This window comes from Genypterus blacodes, unplaced genomic scaffold (assembly GCF_046128005.1).
Source record: "Genypterus blacodes isolate CSIRO-AG114 ecotype Tasmania unplaced genomic scaffold, CSIRO-AGI_Gbla_v1 ptg000020l_1, whole genome shotgun sequence".
Lineage (NCBI taxonomy): Eukaryota > Metazoa > Chordata > Actinopteri > Ophidiiformes > Ophidiidae > Genypterus > Genypterus blacodes.
The window spans coordinates 812,762-825,090 of NW_027466833.1; the positions used below are offsets into that span (position 1 = coordinate 812,762).

General features: G+C 45.4%; 1 protein-coding gene across 6 annotated transcripts in view; it reads right to left on the bottom strand.

The window, feature by feature from the left end:
- Window positions 1-10,578, bottom strand: part of LOC142991667 (transcription factor COE3) — a 71,171-nt gene extending 60,593 nt beyond the window's left edge. For all 6 annotated transcript variants that reach the window (XM_076141762.1, XM_076141759.1, XM_076141761.1 and 3 more), the window contains exons 1-6: window positions 9,095-10,578; window positions 8,551-8,707; window positions 8,156-8,219; window positions 7,861-7,916; window positions 5,759-5,832; window positions 3,833-3,901 (exon numbers count right to left, since the gene is read on the bottom strand). In XM_076141762.1, the coding sequence (XP_075997877.1) occupies window positions 3,833-3,901; window positions 5,759-5,832; window positions 7,861-7,916; window positions 8,156-8,219; window positions 8,551-8,707; window positions 9,095-9,225 (551 nt within the window). In that variant the 5' untranslated portion in view covers window positions 9,226-10,578. The remainder of the gene's footprint in view (window positions 1-3,832; window positions 3,902-5,758; window positions 5,833-7,860; window positions 7,917-8,155; window positions 8,220-8,550; window positions 8,708-9,094) is intronic.
- Between the last annotated feature and the right edge of the window lie 1,751 nt (window positions 10,579-12,329).

Here is a 12,329-nt window from a genome sequence, read left to right on the forward strand (position 1 = left end):
TAGAAAATACAGGCGCGCTAATGAGGGACATAACGGAAAGCTAAGCAAAATTTACATTAGGACAAAATTTAATTGCATTAACACACGAACAGGTGCGGCGAGGCCTTTATAAATGAGCTAAATGAATAAAAGCCTCCCACAGCACAACCATGTGTGCTGACCAGAGAGAGAGGGAGGGAGAGAGAGAGAGAGAGAAAGAGAGAGAGAAGGAGAGGAAGAGAGAGAGAGAGAGAGGAAGAGGAGGGGAAAATAAAAGGGGAAAAACAAGTCAATGTCATGAATTATTCAGTGGCTGGGCTGCACTCCAGAGGTCAGCGCTCTTTTGACCTTTGTGACAGGAAGTGAAAAGGGAGCGCAGTAGCTGCCGGTATAAATGGAGCTGACATGTTTAGATCTGCTCCAGAATCAACGTTTGGGGTACGGCAGCGTTAAATTGACACAGGATGTTAAACTCTATGAACATACATTAAATCCCGGAAAAAAAATTCATGTATGGATCACGCGCGCACACACACGCAGCTCTCTCTCTCTCTCTCTCTCTCTCTCTCTCTCTCTCTCTCTCTCTCTCTCTGCCTCCCGAGGCTCCTTGCATAAATTGCGGCGGCTTCTCTCAGAGTCAAGCGCGACCTCCGACCCCCTGACACGCCGAATGAGTCATTTTCTCTCCTCTTTCAACAACATGTGCTTTCTTATTACAAAATCCATGTGTAAAGCCTGAACAATGTATCTAATCTTTCACACAAGAGGAGACAAAGTCAATACGCCGCCAGAGTGAAGACGGATACCAGAGCAGGAGAGTCGTCACAAATCCAGTTATGTTTGGCTGCGCGCTGCTCACTGTAAATGGGGGAAACCATCTAATCAGATATTGGCTCCTCATCACTGTAACTCTAAAGACTCAAATTACTGTCTGAACACACACGCTCACACACACTCGCACACTCACACAGGCGCTCGCTTACTTTTAGGCACCATTAACTTAAAGATGTGACATCTGTAGCACTTCTGAATTCATAAAGGCGACAGATGATTATGAGCAAAGTGCAAAGCGACGCCGCCGATGCCGTTCGACGAAAAACGTTCCACATTTGAGATTTTCGGATCGTTGCCGTTCAAACGATAACACGTTTCTCTTTCCCAACCCACCCCCGGAAAATTTGTGAAATTCCAGGCGCGACACACAAACACACACGCACACACACGCACACATAGGAACCAGCACAAATACAACAAAGATGAGACGTTTCTTCTTCATCCCCCCAAAATGAGCATGAATAAATGAAAGGGCGTCAAATCTGAGTGCTGAAATATTTAAAGACCAAAGCAGCGCTGAAACTTTGCGACAGCTGTTGGGCCTATATCTAACTCACTCCCTCTTCCTCTGCTACTCCTTCTTCTGCTCGCTCTCTCTCTCTCTCTCTCTCTCTCTCGCCCGCTCTCTTTTTAAAGCGAATCCTTCCTCTTCAAAAAAAAAAAAAAAAAGAAATCTGTATCAAAACTCTGAGAGAAAATAGGGTAAACAGATGTCTGGCTTGACCGCAGGAAAATAGGACACATTTGGAATGATAAGTTTCCCAAACTCCGTTGGATATGCCAGATCCATGGGAACGCCAGTTAATGTCTTGCTAGATGCCAGCTAGCTGTGTGCGCTTTCCCCCTCTTACCATCTGGGAAAATGTTACAGCGAGCGAACGCCATCAATGATTCACTCCCAAATCTGTTTCTTAAGGTTTTTTCGGCCATGCTACTGTTTCTCCGGGAAAAAATGTGGCAAGCGCTCGCCCGGGTTTTTCATACTGTAATTGTAGACAGATGAGACATGCCTGATTCAACAATCAAACTCTCTCCTCTAGGTTTGTGTCACTCAACTATGTTCTACTCAATTGGAAATAATCAGTTTCTGCCAGCAGCGACCGCAGCACAGGTGCCTGTAATGATGTGCATGAGAAAATGACAGATGTAACAGAAACGGCTGTAAAACATGGAAAGCTTTAACTAAAAGCTCGCCCATATGTGCGACGGCGGCGGGAACGACGGCGGGAACGACGGCGGGCGGTGCGATCGCAGTAAATAACCTCTCCTCGCCGAAACCCCCTTAGTAACTCTCTAAGCTAAACCCTGCAACCTTTCCCAAACGCCCCCTCTTCTTCTTCTTCCTCCTCCTCCTCCTCCTCACCGAGCCTCCTTCAGTCACTGGGAACCTGTGCGGGTCTGTTAGGGTGAGCTGACGGGCTCATAGTTACGACATGGAGACAATGGGAGGGTCTAATGAGGAACATATGCTTTTGTGTTTCAACAGAGCCGCTCATTGTGCGAGGAAAGGGATACTCCACTCCTATTCAGGCTCGTCACAATGAAAATCCGAGCCCTCCCTGAGCCGGTTGAGCTTACAATATCCATCCGCTTCTCTTTTCTCTCTCTCTCTCTCTCTCTCTCTCTCCCTCCCCTGCTCTTTTTTTTCCTCTCTTCCCTTTCCCACCCCTCTTCTTGACTTTAATTCTTCCTGCGTTCATTTCGCTTATTGTACTTATGTTACACGTTTTTTTGCTCCCCCCCTTCCCTCCTCTGCCCCCCCCTCGCCTCCCCTCCTCGCAAAAGATTGAAGAACAATGGCGCGCGAAACTCTACGCAGCCCGAGAGGCAACAAAGCAAACATGAAAGCCGGGGCGGAAATTAGACAAAGTAGACGTCTGGAGTTGTATGTTAATGTCCGGGGCCATCTTCTTATATACCGCACGGATAACAAATTAATTCCGGCGTGGTGGCGTCGGTGCTAAACGTCCTTACAGGGGCCAAGTACACTCACATGGACGTGCGTGTGCGTGTTGGTGTCTGTCCTGGTGAGTGTGTGTGTGTGTGTGTGTGTGTGTGTGTATCCCTGTGTGTGTGTGTGTGTGTGTGAGTTGACTTCAGACAGCAGTAGCTCTGGTAATCCATCCAGGCTCCCAGGGCAGCCAGCTCCTACTTCCTGATGCATGAGAAGCCGCTGGAGTGGAGTGGCAGCAACAACTGCTCGGCCCTATTTGATTACTAATAAGAGAGTTGTCCCCTCTGTCAGATACCAGGCATTCTCCGCTAAGCAAACAGTGATTCCGCCTAGTCAAACATTAGCATTGCTGCCTCTCCCTACGACGTGGTGAGAGTTACATTGAGATCGACGCTCCGGCTAACACCCCCTACCTCACCCTTATATCCACACACACACACACACACACCCTCAGCCAGGCATATGCAGCAAGAAGAATGTCTAGTTTGGGGGAGTTATGCTCCCTCTTTAGCGCGGCGGCAGATTCCGTCCCTGCTTTTATCCGCGCTAAAAGGAAACTTCACGGATGTCTCGCTCACAGCAAAGGAAAACACTTGTGGAAAAACAAACTATTGACAGAGAGAGTAAGCAAACCGACGTAAACAAAGACAGGGGAGAGGAAGCCAGCCAAGTCAACGTGAAGTTGACTAAGCTAATTAGCTGTATTCCCAGCATGATCCTCTAGCGATTGAACCACCTGTGATTGAGCAAACCTACCCATCCCCCCCTCCCGCCCCCATCCAGGTGGTGACCGCCCCCTCCGTGGCACAGGTACCTGGGAAAGACGCCCCACAGCCACTCACACACAAGCATCAACCCAACAGTTCCCACACTCCGCCACTCCGGGACCTGGAGGACGCGAGTTCAGCCCCGAGCGGGCCGTCTGGCGCCGCAGGGGGACGACAGGGGAGAGGGGGGTGTGGGACCTCTCATCATCTGTTCGCACCCGCTCATCCGCTCACCCTGTCGCTCACTCGTTCACTCTCTCATTCCCACACAGCGTCGCACATACGGAGCGAGGCCTACCTGTCAATGATCACCGGGTCTGATGGGGTCTCGTTCCTGTTCCCGCAGCTTTTCTTGTCACAGCACCGGCTGGAAGCAGAGACAGTTTGAGTCAGAACCAAGGCAGTACGGTACACTTTAACACAGATATAAGACAAATACACACATAGCACACGTTAAGTAAACACATTTATTAAGCGGCTCAGATTAGTTTTGATGTGGGGGGGAAAGGAAAAAGGGAAATTGCCATGAGATTTTCTCCACTCAATCTCTGGGTTCCATTGATGCTGATGGCTGATAAAAACGGTGAAAACAACATGTTGTGTTGTTTGGCTTGGTGTTGGAGGGGAGGGGAGTGGGGATTGGGCCAGGAGGCAGGGGAGTCACTTTTCACAGCTTCAGCTTTTGTTTACCTCTAATTGCCAAGCTGCTATTTCTGAGGGAGATGCAAGGTGCCACCCTCAACCAATATTTCTGTGGGGCATTTATCAATTATGGCCTCAAAAGCACTAATCTATCTTCCAGCACATGTTTCAGCCCCTTCTCCCTCTCTAAGCCTACACAGCTCCTGAGTGCCTTTCACTTTCTTTTGATTGGATTGGAACTTGAATCAAAACTAAAATATAAACAAAAAAACAAAACATCCTCCCTGCCTCCGTTTGAAATGCAAACATATAAGCAAACGCGGGTAAGAGTGATTTACGCTACATGCAGCTGAGGGAAAACACATATTGTTATTTTTTTTGCATAGCTGCTGTCAGTCACCACATTAAACACATTTGATTTACGTGACTTAAAAAATATATTCTGCACTTCCGCCAAGTCTTATTAAAGGTAAAATAAAAAAAACGCATCTAATTGTCAATTAAGTTAAGCTTCTCATCTGCTAACACAAGCAGGCAAGCAGCAGCAGTTAAAGTCTTTTATTCTACAGCAAAACACACACTTCCTCCTGACAACACCAAAAAAAAAAAAATATTACCTCTCCGAGCACGAGCATATTCAACGTGTCACAAATAAGTGATGGATGCATGTATAAATTGAGCGTGAGTGATGAGTTTATGCATGGAAAAAGACAAATCATTCTCAGCCTCGTGGTGCTCGTGCTGCACTTGCTTCTCAAAAAAAAAAAAAAAAAAAAAAAAAAAAGCCAAAGCAACTTGAACAATGCACCGGTGCAACAAAGGGAGAGGTTAACCGAGCAGTATCCGAATTCAATGTTCACAAAGCTCGTGCTGAGCTCGACAATAACAACAAAAGACGTTTTTCCTTTTAGTATCAGTGACACCCGGTGAATAGCAGCGCAATATGAGAGGTGGAGATTTATGTGGTTAAATGACGCTAAAAGGCTGGCTGATCATTGTTGACAGGTGGGATCAACCGAGAACTGACTCTGTGCTCAAAGAAGGAAGGAAGGAGAACACACACACATACACACACACACGCACGCGCACAAACACACACACGCGCACACACATACATACATAAGCTGGAGATGTCTGTGCATAACTAAACAGATAGCACAGTGGATCTGACAGGCCTGTGTGTGTAACGACAGAGGGGCAGGAACACACAAACACAAAGATGTGATGCTGAGTGTGTTTTATTTTACATTATTACCGTCACAACCCAGCTTGTTCTCCTTATATTTAACACGTTACATCCACCACACGCTACGTTAAGGCTGAAGTGTGTGTGTGAGTGTGTGAGTGTGTGTGCAGCTGGTTTGGTTTATCTGTGGTGTTGTGGCCACTGCAGGACCACACATAAGGACACCAACTCCAGAGTCTGGATCACCACCAGAGCCAGAACTTAGTGAGTAGGGGGGGGGGGGGTGAGAAGGGGGTGAGGGGTGAGGAAAGGAGGAAAGGAAGGAGGTTTTTTTTTTGGTGTGTGTGTTTTTTTTGCCTGTATCTGCAAAACGGATAGTAGGAAAATAACGCTTACCTGCACATAATTTCATGAGTGAGAAGAACTCTGCACATTTCTGGGTTCTTGTCCTGGCCCTCATAAATGATGGCCTGTGGAAAAAGGAAACATATATATAGATATACAGATATAGATATACACATATGGATCTATAGAAACAGACAGACAGGAGAGGAGTTGTGTGTGTAAAGTGGCATTGACGCGTGTTAAAGACTCTGACATGTGTGTGTTTGTGCTTCATAAATATAAGTGAGCATGTTTATAAATATATCTCATATTCACTCACATGTGCTGTAAATTAAATTCACCTGCTTCCATGTAAACAAAGCGGGACAAATATTTATTCACAATGAACAACAGCCGCAATAAATCTGATCAAATATCATGTGAATAGTATTGATAAGCCTGCTCATAATAATAATAATAGTAGTGAGTGTGTTTTTCTGTTTTTAAAGCAGGCAGAGGAACAGAGAGCTGGGGGGGATTTTCATAAGCACAGATCCAATAGAAGTGTCATCAATATGCTTATAATCTGGGGATATTTGGGGGAAAGTGTTAATGGGCAATCTGTTGTTTATTTTGAGCCGCTAACAATGATCTTTCTGTGGATAAAAAGCGGTGTCTGGCGGTACGGTTGAGTAATTTTTGAGCATTGGCTGAAACAGATGGCGTGGAGCTATCAGTTCTGCCGCTCTTCTCTCTCTCTCTCTCTCTCTCTCTCTCTCCCTCGATCCCTCCCTCCTTCTTCTTCTTTTTTTTCTCCCTCCTCCTGCTACGAGCCACTTTCACTCTGGCTTGCGTATATTACAGCGTGCAAACCGAGTGCAAACGCTGAATAAATAAATTCAAATAAAATACTAATAAAAGCCAGAAAAAAAAACGCAATTAAAAATAAACACTTAACGCAATAAGGAAATAAAAATAAATAAACACAAGGATTTTTTTTTTCTCTCCCCACCATTTCACCCATAAATTCGGATTTGTCTCGGTGTGTCCCGAACGCTGCACGCCACTAACGTAAAGTGTGTGAAAGTGACACATCTGAACCAGGTCGCGTCACACACACACACACACGCTGTTAAAAGCTGTCCTACTTGACTTGACACATGTATTACTATATTTTTATTCTGTCTTTTCTTCCTCCACCTTCTCCTTCTTCTTCGTCTCTCCCTTTTCCTGCAGCACCGGGGCGATTATCTATATTGGTTTGATTTATGTCGCTATTTGCAGCTGTAGAAACAGAAATCCATAAATTGCTTGTTCCGCGTCATTGACTCGGATCATTCGCGCAGGAATGTTGTGTGTGTGTGACTGAGTGTGTGTGTGTGTGCGTGTGACCGGTGGCCCAGTCAGAGCTGCACGGCTCTATTCCACCGCAGCTCCGCGCCTCCAACCCTCCATTTAATAACAAAACAAGACGCGCAGAGCCGCAATAACGACGCCTGCTTTTATCCCCCTAATTATAATTGGGTTTGCAGACCTGCGCGTCTGATTAGAGCAGCAAGTAAAGGGTCAATAATAGCAATGAGTGTGTGTGGCTGTGTGTGTGTGTGGTGTGTGTGTGTGTGTGGGGGGGGGGAAGTCGCTTATATGTTACTGGGTGAAATCACTACGATAATATTAATATTTATATAAGGAGAAATTTATACGTGATGCGAATAAAAGGTGTGTGTGTGTGTGAGAGAGAGAGTGTGTGTGTGTGTGTGTGTGTCGCCGCTGATTCATGGCGGCGGAGTGAATCAGATGATGAGCAGCAGACGAGCTGTTTAAATTTTAATGCTGCACAAACTCTGCGGAGTAAAAAATGACTTTGTGAGTCTCGCAATCTGATCTGAGCGAACGTAAACAGTCGGAATGGAAGCTGTCTCTTCTTGTTACACCGTTTGATTTTATTTGCAACACAGCTGCATTTGGAGAGTGAAATGAGAAAACCGTGTGTGTGTGTGTGTAAATGCTGTGTGAGGTTGTGTGTGTTTATATCTCAAGGGTGACAATTTGCACGGCGTGTTAAGATTTTTGCACGTGTGAAAGCGTGGACGTGTGTGTGTATGGGTGTGTGTGTGTGCAGGGCGGTGGTGGAAGTGTGTGTGTGCGTGGAAACAAGTGGAACAGCAGCTTACCTGCTTCGTCATGGAATCGATTAACCGAATGTAAAGATCCTGTTCTGTTCTGACGCCTGGAGAGAGGAAAGGGGAGAAGAAGAGGAGGAAGAGGAGGAAGAAATGAGACGTTTAATTCAGGGGGAAATGTTGCAGGAAAGTTGTGCAATTTTTCAGATTAAGAATAAAAAATCCTTTAGTGTCTTCAACAAATGTCACAATTTATGGAAGGGTTATTATAATTATAGCTGTTGTTGTTATTATATTATATTATTTGCAGGTGTGTTTCCAGAAGCACAGTGACACGTGAACTCACCATTGCTGTACAATAACTGTAGTTTGTAATGAATCCCATTGTTCGTTTTTTCACTGGTTGGTTCCTGCAGGCAGATAAGACAGTTTGAGCAAAATCAACATCTATAGAAAACTGAATATCACCATTACACGTGTGTATAAGTGTGTGTGTGAAAGTGTGTGTGTTTTAAAAAATACAATAATATCTCTTCTACTGCCTAACAGCTTTATCTCATCTAAACCACCTTCTGTCATCAACCGATTGAGTTTTTAAAAAATCAATATTACACGTGACTGCCCCTTTTGAAAGCCATCGCGTAATTTGAACACACGTGCGCGATTTACGTGCTCGCGTTTCCGCTAAATAATCACAAAAATGCATCATAATAGGAATAAAAATAATAAATCGCCGCTTACTTTATCCTTCTCCACAAAGTCCACAAAAGCTGTCCGCTCGATCTCCACGGGCTGCCCCTGTCTGTCATACAGCGCCAACACGAAATGGAAAAAATTGGATTTTCGTAGGTTGGATGGGGGCTGCTTCTCATAATGTGCCCGAGCCAAGCCGACACCGCTGCGGGGAGAAAACAAGACACCAGCTCGGTTAAGTGGCGGACACCGGGGGACGCTACAACAACGGGAGGAGGATGAGGAGGATGACGGTGGCGACGGCGGCGGTGGTGGCGAGGAGCCGGTGGAGTAACATTTTGGAGATGAAGAGAGAAACGTGAAGAAGCGAGATGCCCGCTCGGGTCCATTTCTAGAGGGGAAGAATTCTTGATTTGTCACAATAAATGGTGTAATCTGATGTAATGAAAGAAGGGAAAGCCGAAGGGGGGGCATTTATTGGGAGACCGTAATTGATACAGAGTATTCAGGGGATTGAGGGGTCGATATGATGAGGAAGGGAAATGCGTGAGGAGAGGGAAAAATCAGATGCGTGTTTTTTTGGCTTGCGTACCTTTGGGCGGCTGTGTTCGCGTCCACCACCCCAGCTGTGTGCATCCAGGAGCGGACCGAGTTCAGTCCACCCAGCGGTTCCTCCTTCATCGTCGTACCACCCCGCGGTATAGTTTCCTGAATCCCAAACATTTAGGACGGATTTTTGTTGGTTGATATTTTTTGGGGAGGCTTTTTTTCTCTTCTTGTTATTGTTTGGCGTTCGGAGAAAAGAAGACACAAGAAGAAGAAGCAGAAGCCCAAAAAAAGGGCAGAAGAAGAAAAAAAAAGAGAAAGGAGCCTCCTGCGAAAATGATACAGGCAAATAAACGTCCACGGCGTGTTATCCTTCAGGGTCTCGCTCGGGTGTGTTTTATTGGCGTGTGTGTGCGCTCGGGATGAAGCGGCGGCGGCGGCGGCAGCAGCGAGAGCCCGAGTCAAGCCCGGTCGGTCCACAGGTCTCTCCTCCCTCTGCAGTCCGTCCGATGTGAACAATTCTCAAAGTGCTGCACTTAGTTACAGCGGTATCCACACACTGGGAAAGTGAAATTATTCAATAGACAAGGGTGCCTTTTTCTCTCTCTATCTCTCTGTGTGTGTAAGTGTGTGTAAGAGAGTGAGTGAGTGTGTGTTGCGATTGTTCCTCTTTGTTTTGTTGTTTAGGTTAGTTGTTGGTTTTTTTGCGCTATTCTACAGAAAAATCGATGTCAGTCGTTGAGTGTTGTGGGTGATGCCGCTCTCAAAGTGCCCACATCCCCGAAGCGCCGCCGTCCAAAACCTTCAGGACTTCTTCTTCTTCTTTTTCTTCTTCTCCTTCTTCTTCCTCGCTGAATACAAAAACCCCACTCCCGAAAAGGTGGTGGCTGCTGCTCGCTTCTCCACAAGACAAACACAGGCGAAGGCTGAGCACCAGTGGAGGTGTTCCTAGCACACAGGAGAGGCGGATAAGGGGCCCTTTCGCGTCGTGCACGATGGATGGGAACATGCAAAACTAAGCCCTCTTTCCCCGAGGACTGAAATCTTTCCCGGGAGCCAAAACTCTAAACCCACGGGAGAGGCGCTGTCAGAACGTGACGCGGAAAGGGGCGGAGTCTTGCCCATATACGGCGCGCTGACGCTTCCTGTCGAGCCGCGGCGCTCCGGCGCGCGGCTGCAGCCCGATAGTGCTGCAGCCTGGTGAGACTCACACACTCTCACTCGCTCCTCTTGCTTAGGCCCCGTATGTGGTGAGTTTGACTTTTTTAATGATATGGACAATTCAGACCCGGGTGCAACATCACACATAAGGACGGAACAAATACATCAACATAATAATAATAACTCGGAATGCAAGAATTACTTCACCCGAGTTTGTTTGTTTGTTATTTTTTCTTATAAGGAAGATGATGATGATGATGATGATGATGGCCTGGTGAATGTTAATCTCGTGATTGAGTGTTGATTATATTTGATTCCAAGTTGTTGTATTTGATATTTATATTATTTTTATTTATATATCTTTAGATTGGATTCAGTTGGAATAATTCTGGCACATTGATTTGTTGGAAGCTTGTGTTCATTCATGTAACGAAAGCATCTCAATAATCCAGAGGAGAAAAAAGGCCATAAATCATATTTCAGTGTTTACAAATCAAGTTTTTTTTCCTTTCAAATTGATCCATGTTTTAACTCTGCTTTTGATCTGTGTGCTACGGGGTGTTTTGCTTTCATTAAATTGTAATTAAAACAACAGTGATTTGAGAGACTAAGACATGATTATCAATCTATTAATTTTTAATTAACTTTTCGCCGAAATTTTTCAGCCACGCTTGATTGATTTTCACTTCGGAAATAATTTCTGGTGTTTTATGACAAAGCTGATCACAAAATATATTTTTTGGGGGGGGAGACAAGTTTGAAAATCAGACAGTTTGTTGTTTATAACCAAGTGTGTGAGTCACAGCAGTGAGCTTTGTAATTTATTTTGAGTGGAAAAGTCAAATTATATGATTTCTTTTTATGGTTTAAAAAAAAAAGAAAAAAAATGAAAGACTCCTAACATTAAACAAACTTGAGCAGAATCCACGCTTGGCTGTCGTCTTCATTTCACGCACGTCCCGCAAAATCAGTGATAATCAGAAACATCTTAATCATTTTTTTTTTTTAAAGAGCCAACAGCCTTCATGTCCGATTCTGTCCGAGAGGGGCGAGCGAGCAGCCCGGTTCATTAGCGGTGCAAAGGAGGAGAGGATGGAGGGAGCGAGGGGAGGGAGCGAGGAAGAGAGATGTGTGCTAGATCCTGCATGAGCGATCTATCTGCTGCTGCTGCTGCTGCTGAGGGTTAATAGCTGCTGCCAAACATAAGTGAATTATAAGCTGTTGCTTTCACCTCCACGCGATCTATTGCCAAATTGCCTCGTCACAAAATAAGGATGTTGAAAATATATTTGTATTATTCAAGTGTAACATTGTGGTAAAAACAAAGAAACAGCAGCAGGAATGACACAAAGTGGGTGTTTGTTCTGCTTCTTGTTGTTTGTTGTTGTTGATCTTTTCTGTCTTTCAGATGAAACAAACCGTGACGTGCATGTTGTAAAAAAAATCTCTGTTCTTGTGAGATTGCAAATATCTGTTTTGCACAGAACTCACTCTGCTTTTTTGTTGCTCCCAGTTTCAAGTCGTTTATTAGAACTTAACCCCTGATTACACGCGCCGAGGCGATTTAAATCTGATTATCAAATTAGGAGACTTTGAGACAAATCCTCTTAGATCTGATACTGTTGACTGGAGAGGGAAAATGGATCTCCACACCCGTCACGTAGGTAACGATGCTGTCCTGAAAGGGAGTTTTAAACCGTATTTGACAACAAATGCAGCTGCCCCGCTATTTCAGAAGATATTAGAGGAAAATGAATGCAAATCTGTGTGCAGGAGCCATCTGGACGTGGAGAGAGGGAGTCAGCTGCTGCTCCGCACACTGAGGCGCGGAGCCTGAATCCGTCTCAGCTCATTCTGTGGGATCATCTGCGTGGTGGGCTTACACCGTGGAAAATGCGCTCTTCATCATTAGGTGAAATGTTAGCGGCGCACGTTCGGCATAAAGGCGACGCTGATCCCCGTTTGTTTTGGCGAATGCACGCGTGAAAACTTTGCGGTGGGCGCGGAATTAAAAGGAATTAGTGGAGTTTTTTGTTTTTTTTTGCCTTTTCACACCTCAGAAAAAAACATATTAAAGTGAAGGTAAGTGAGGGTTGACAGGCAGGCAGAGGGGCAAAGTG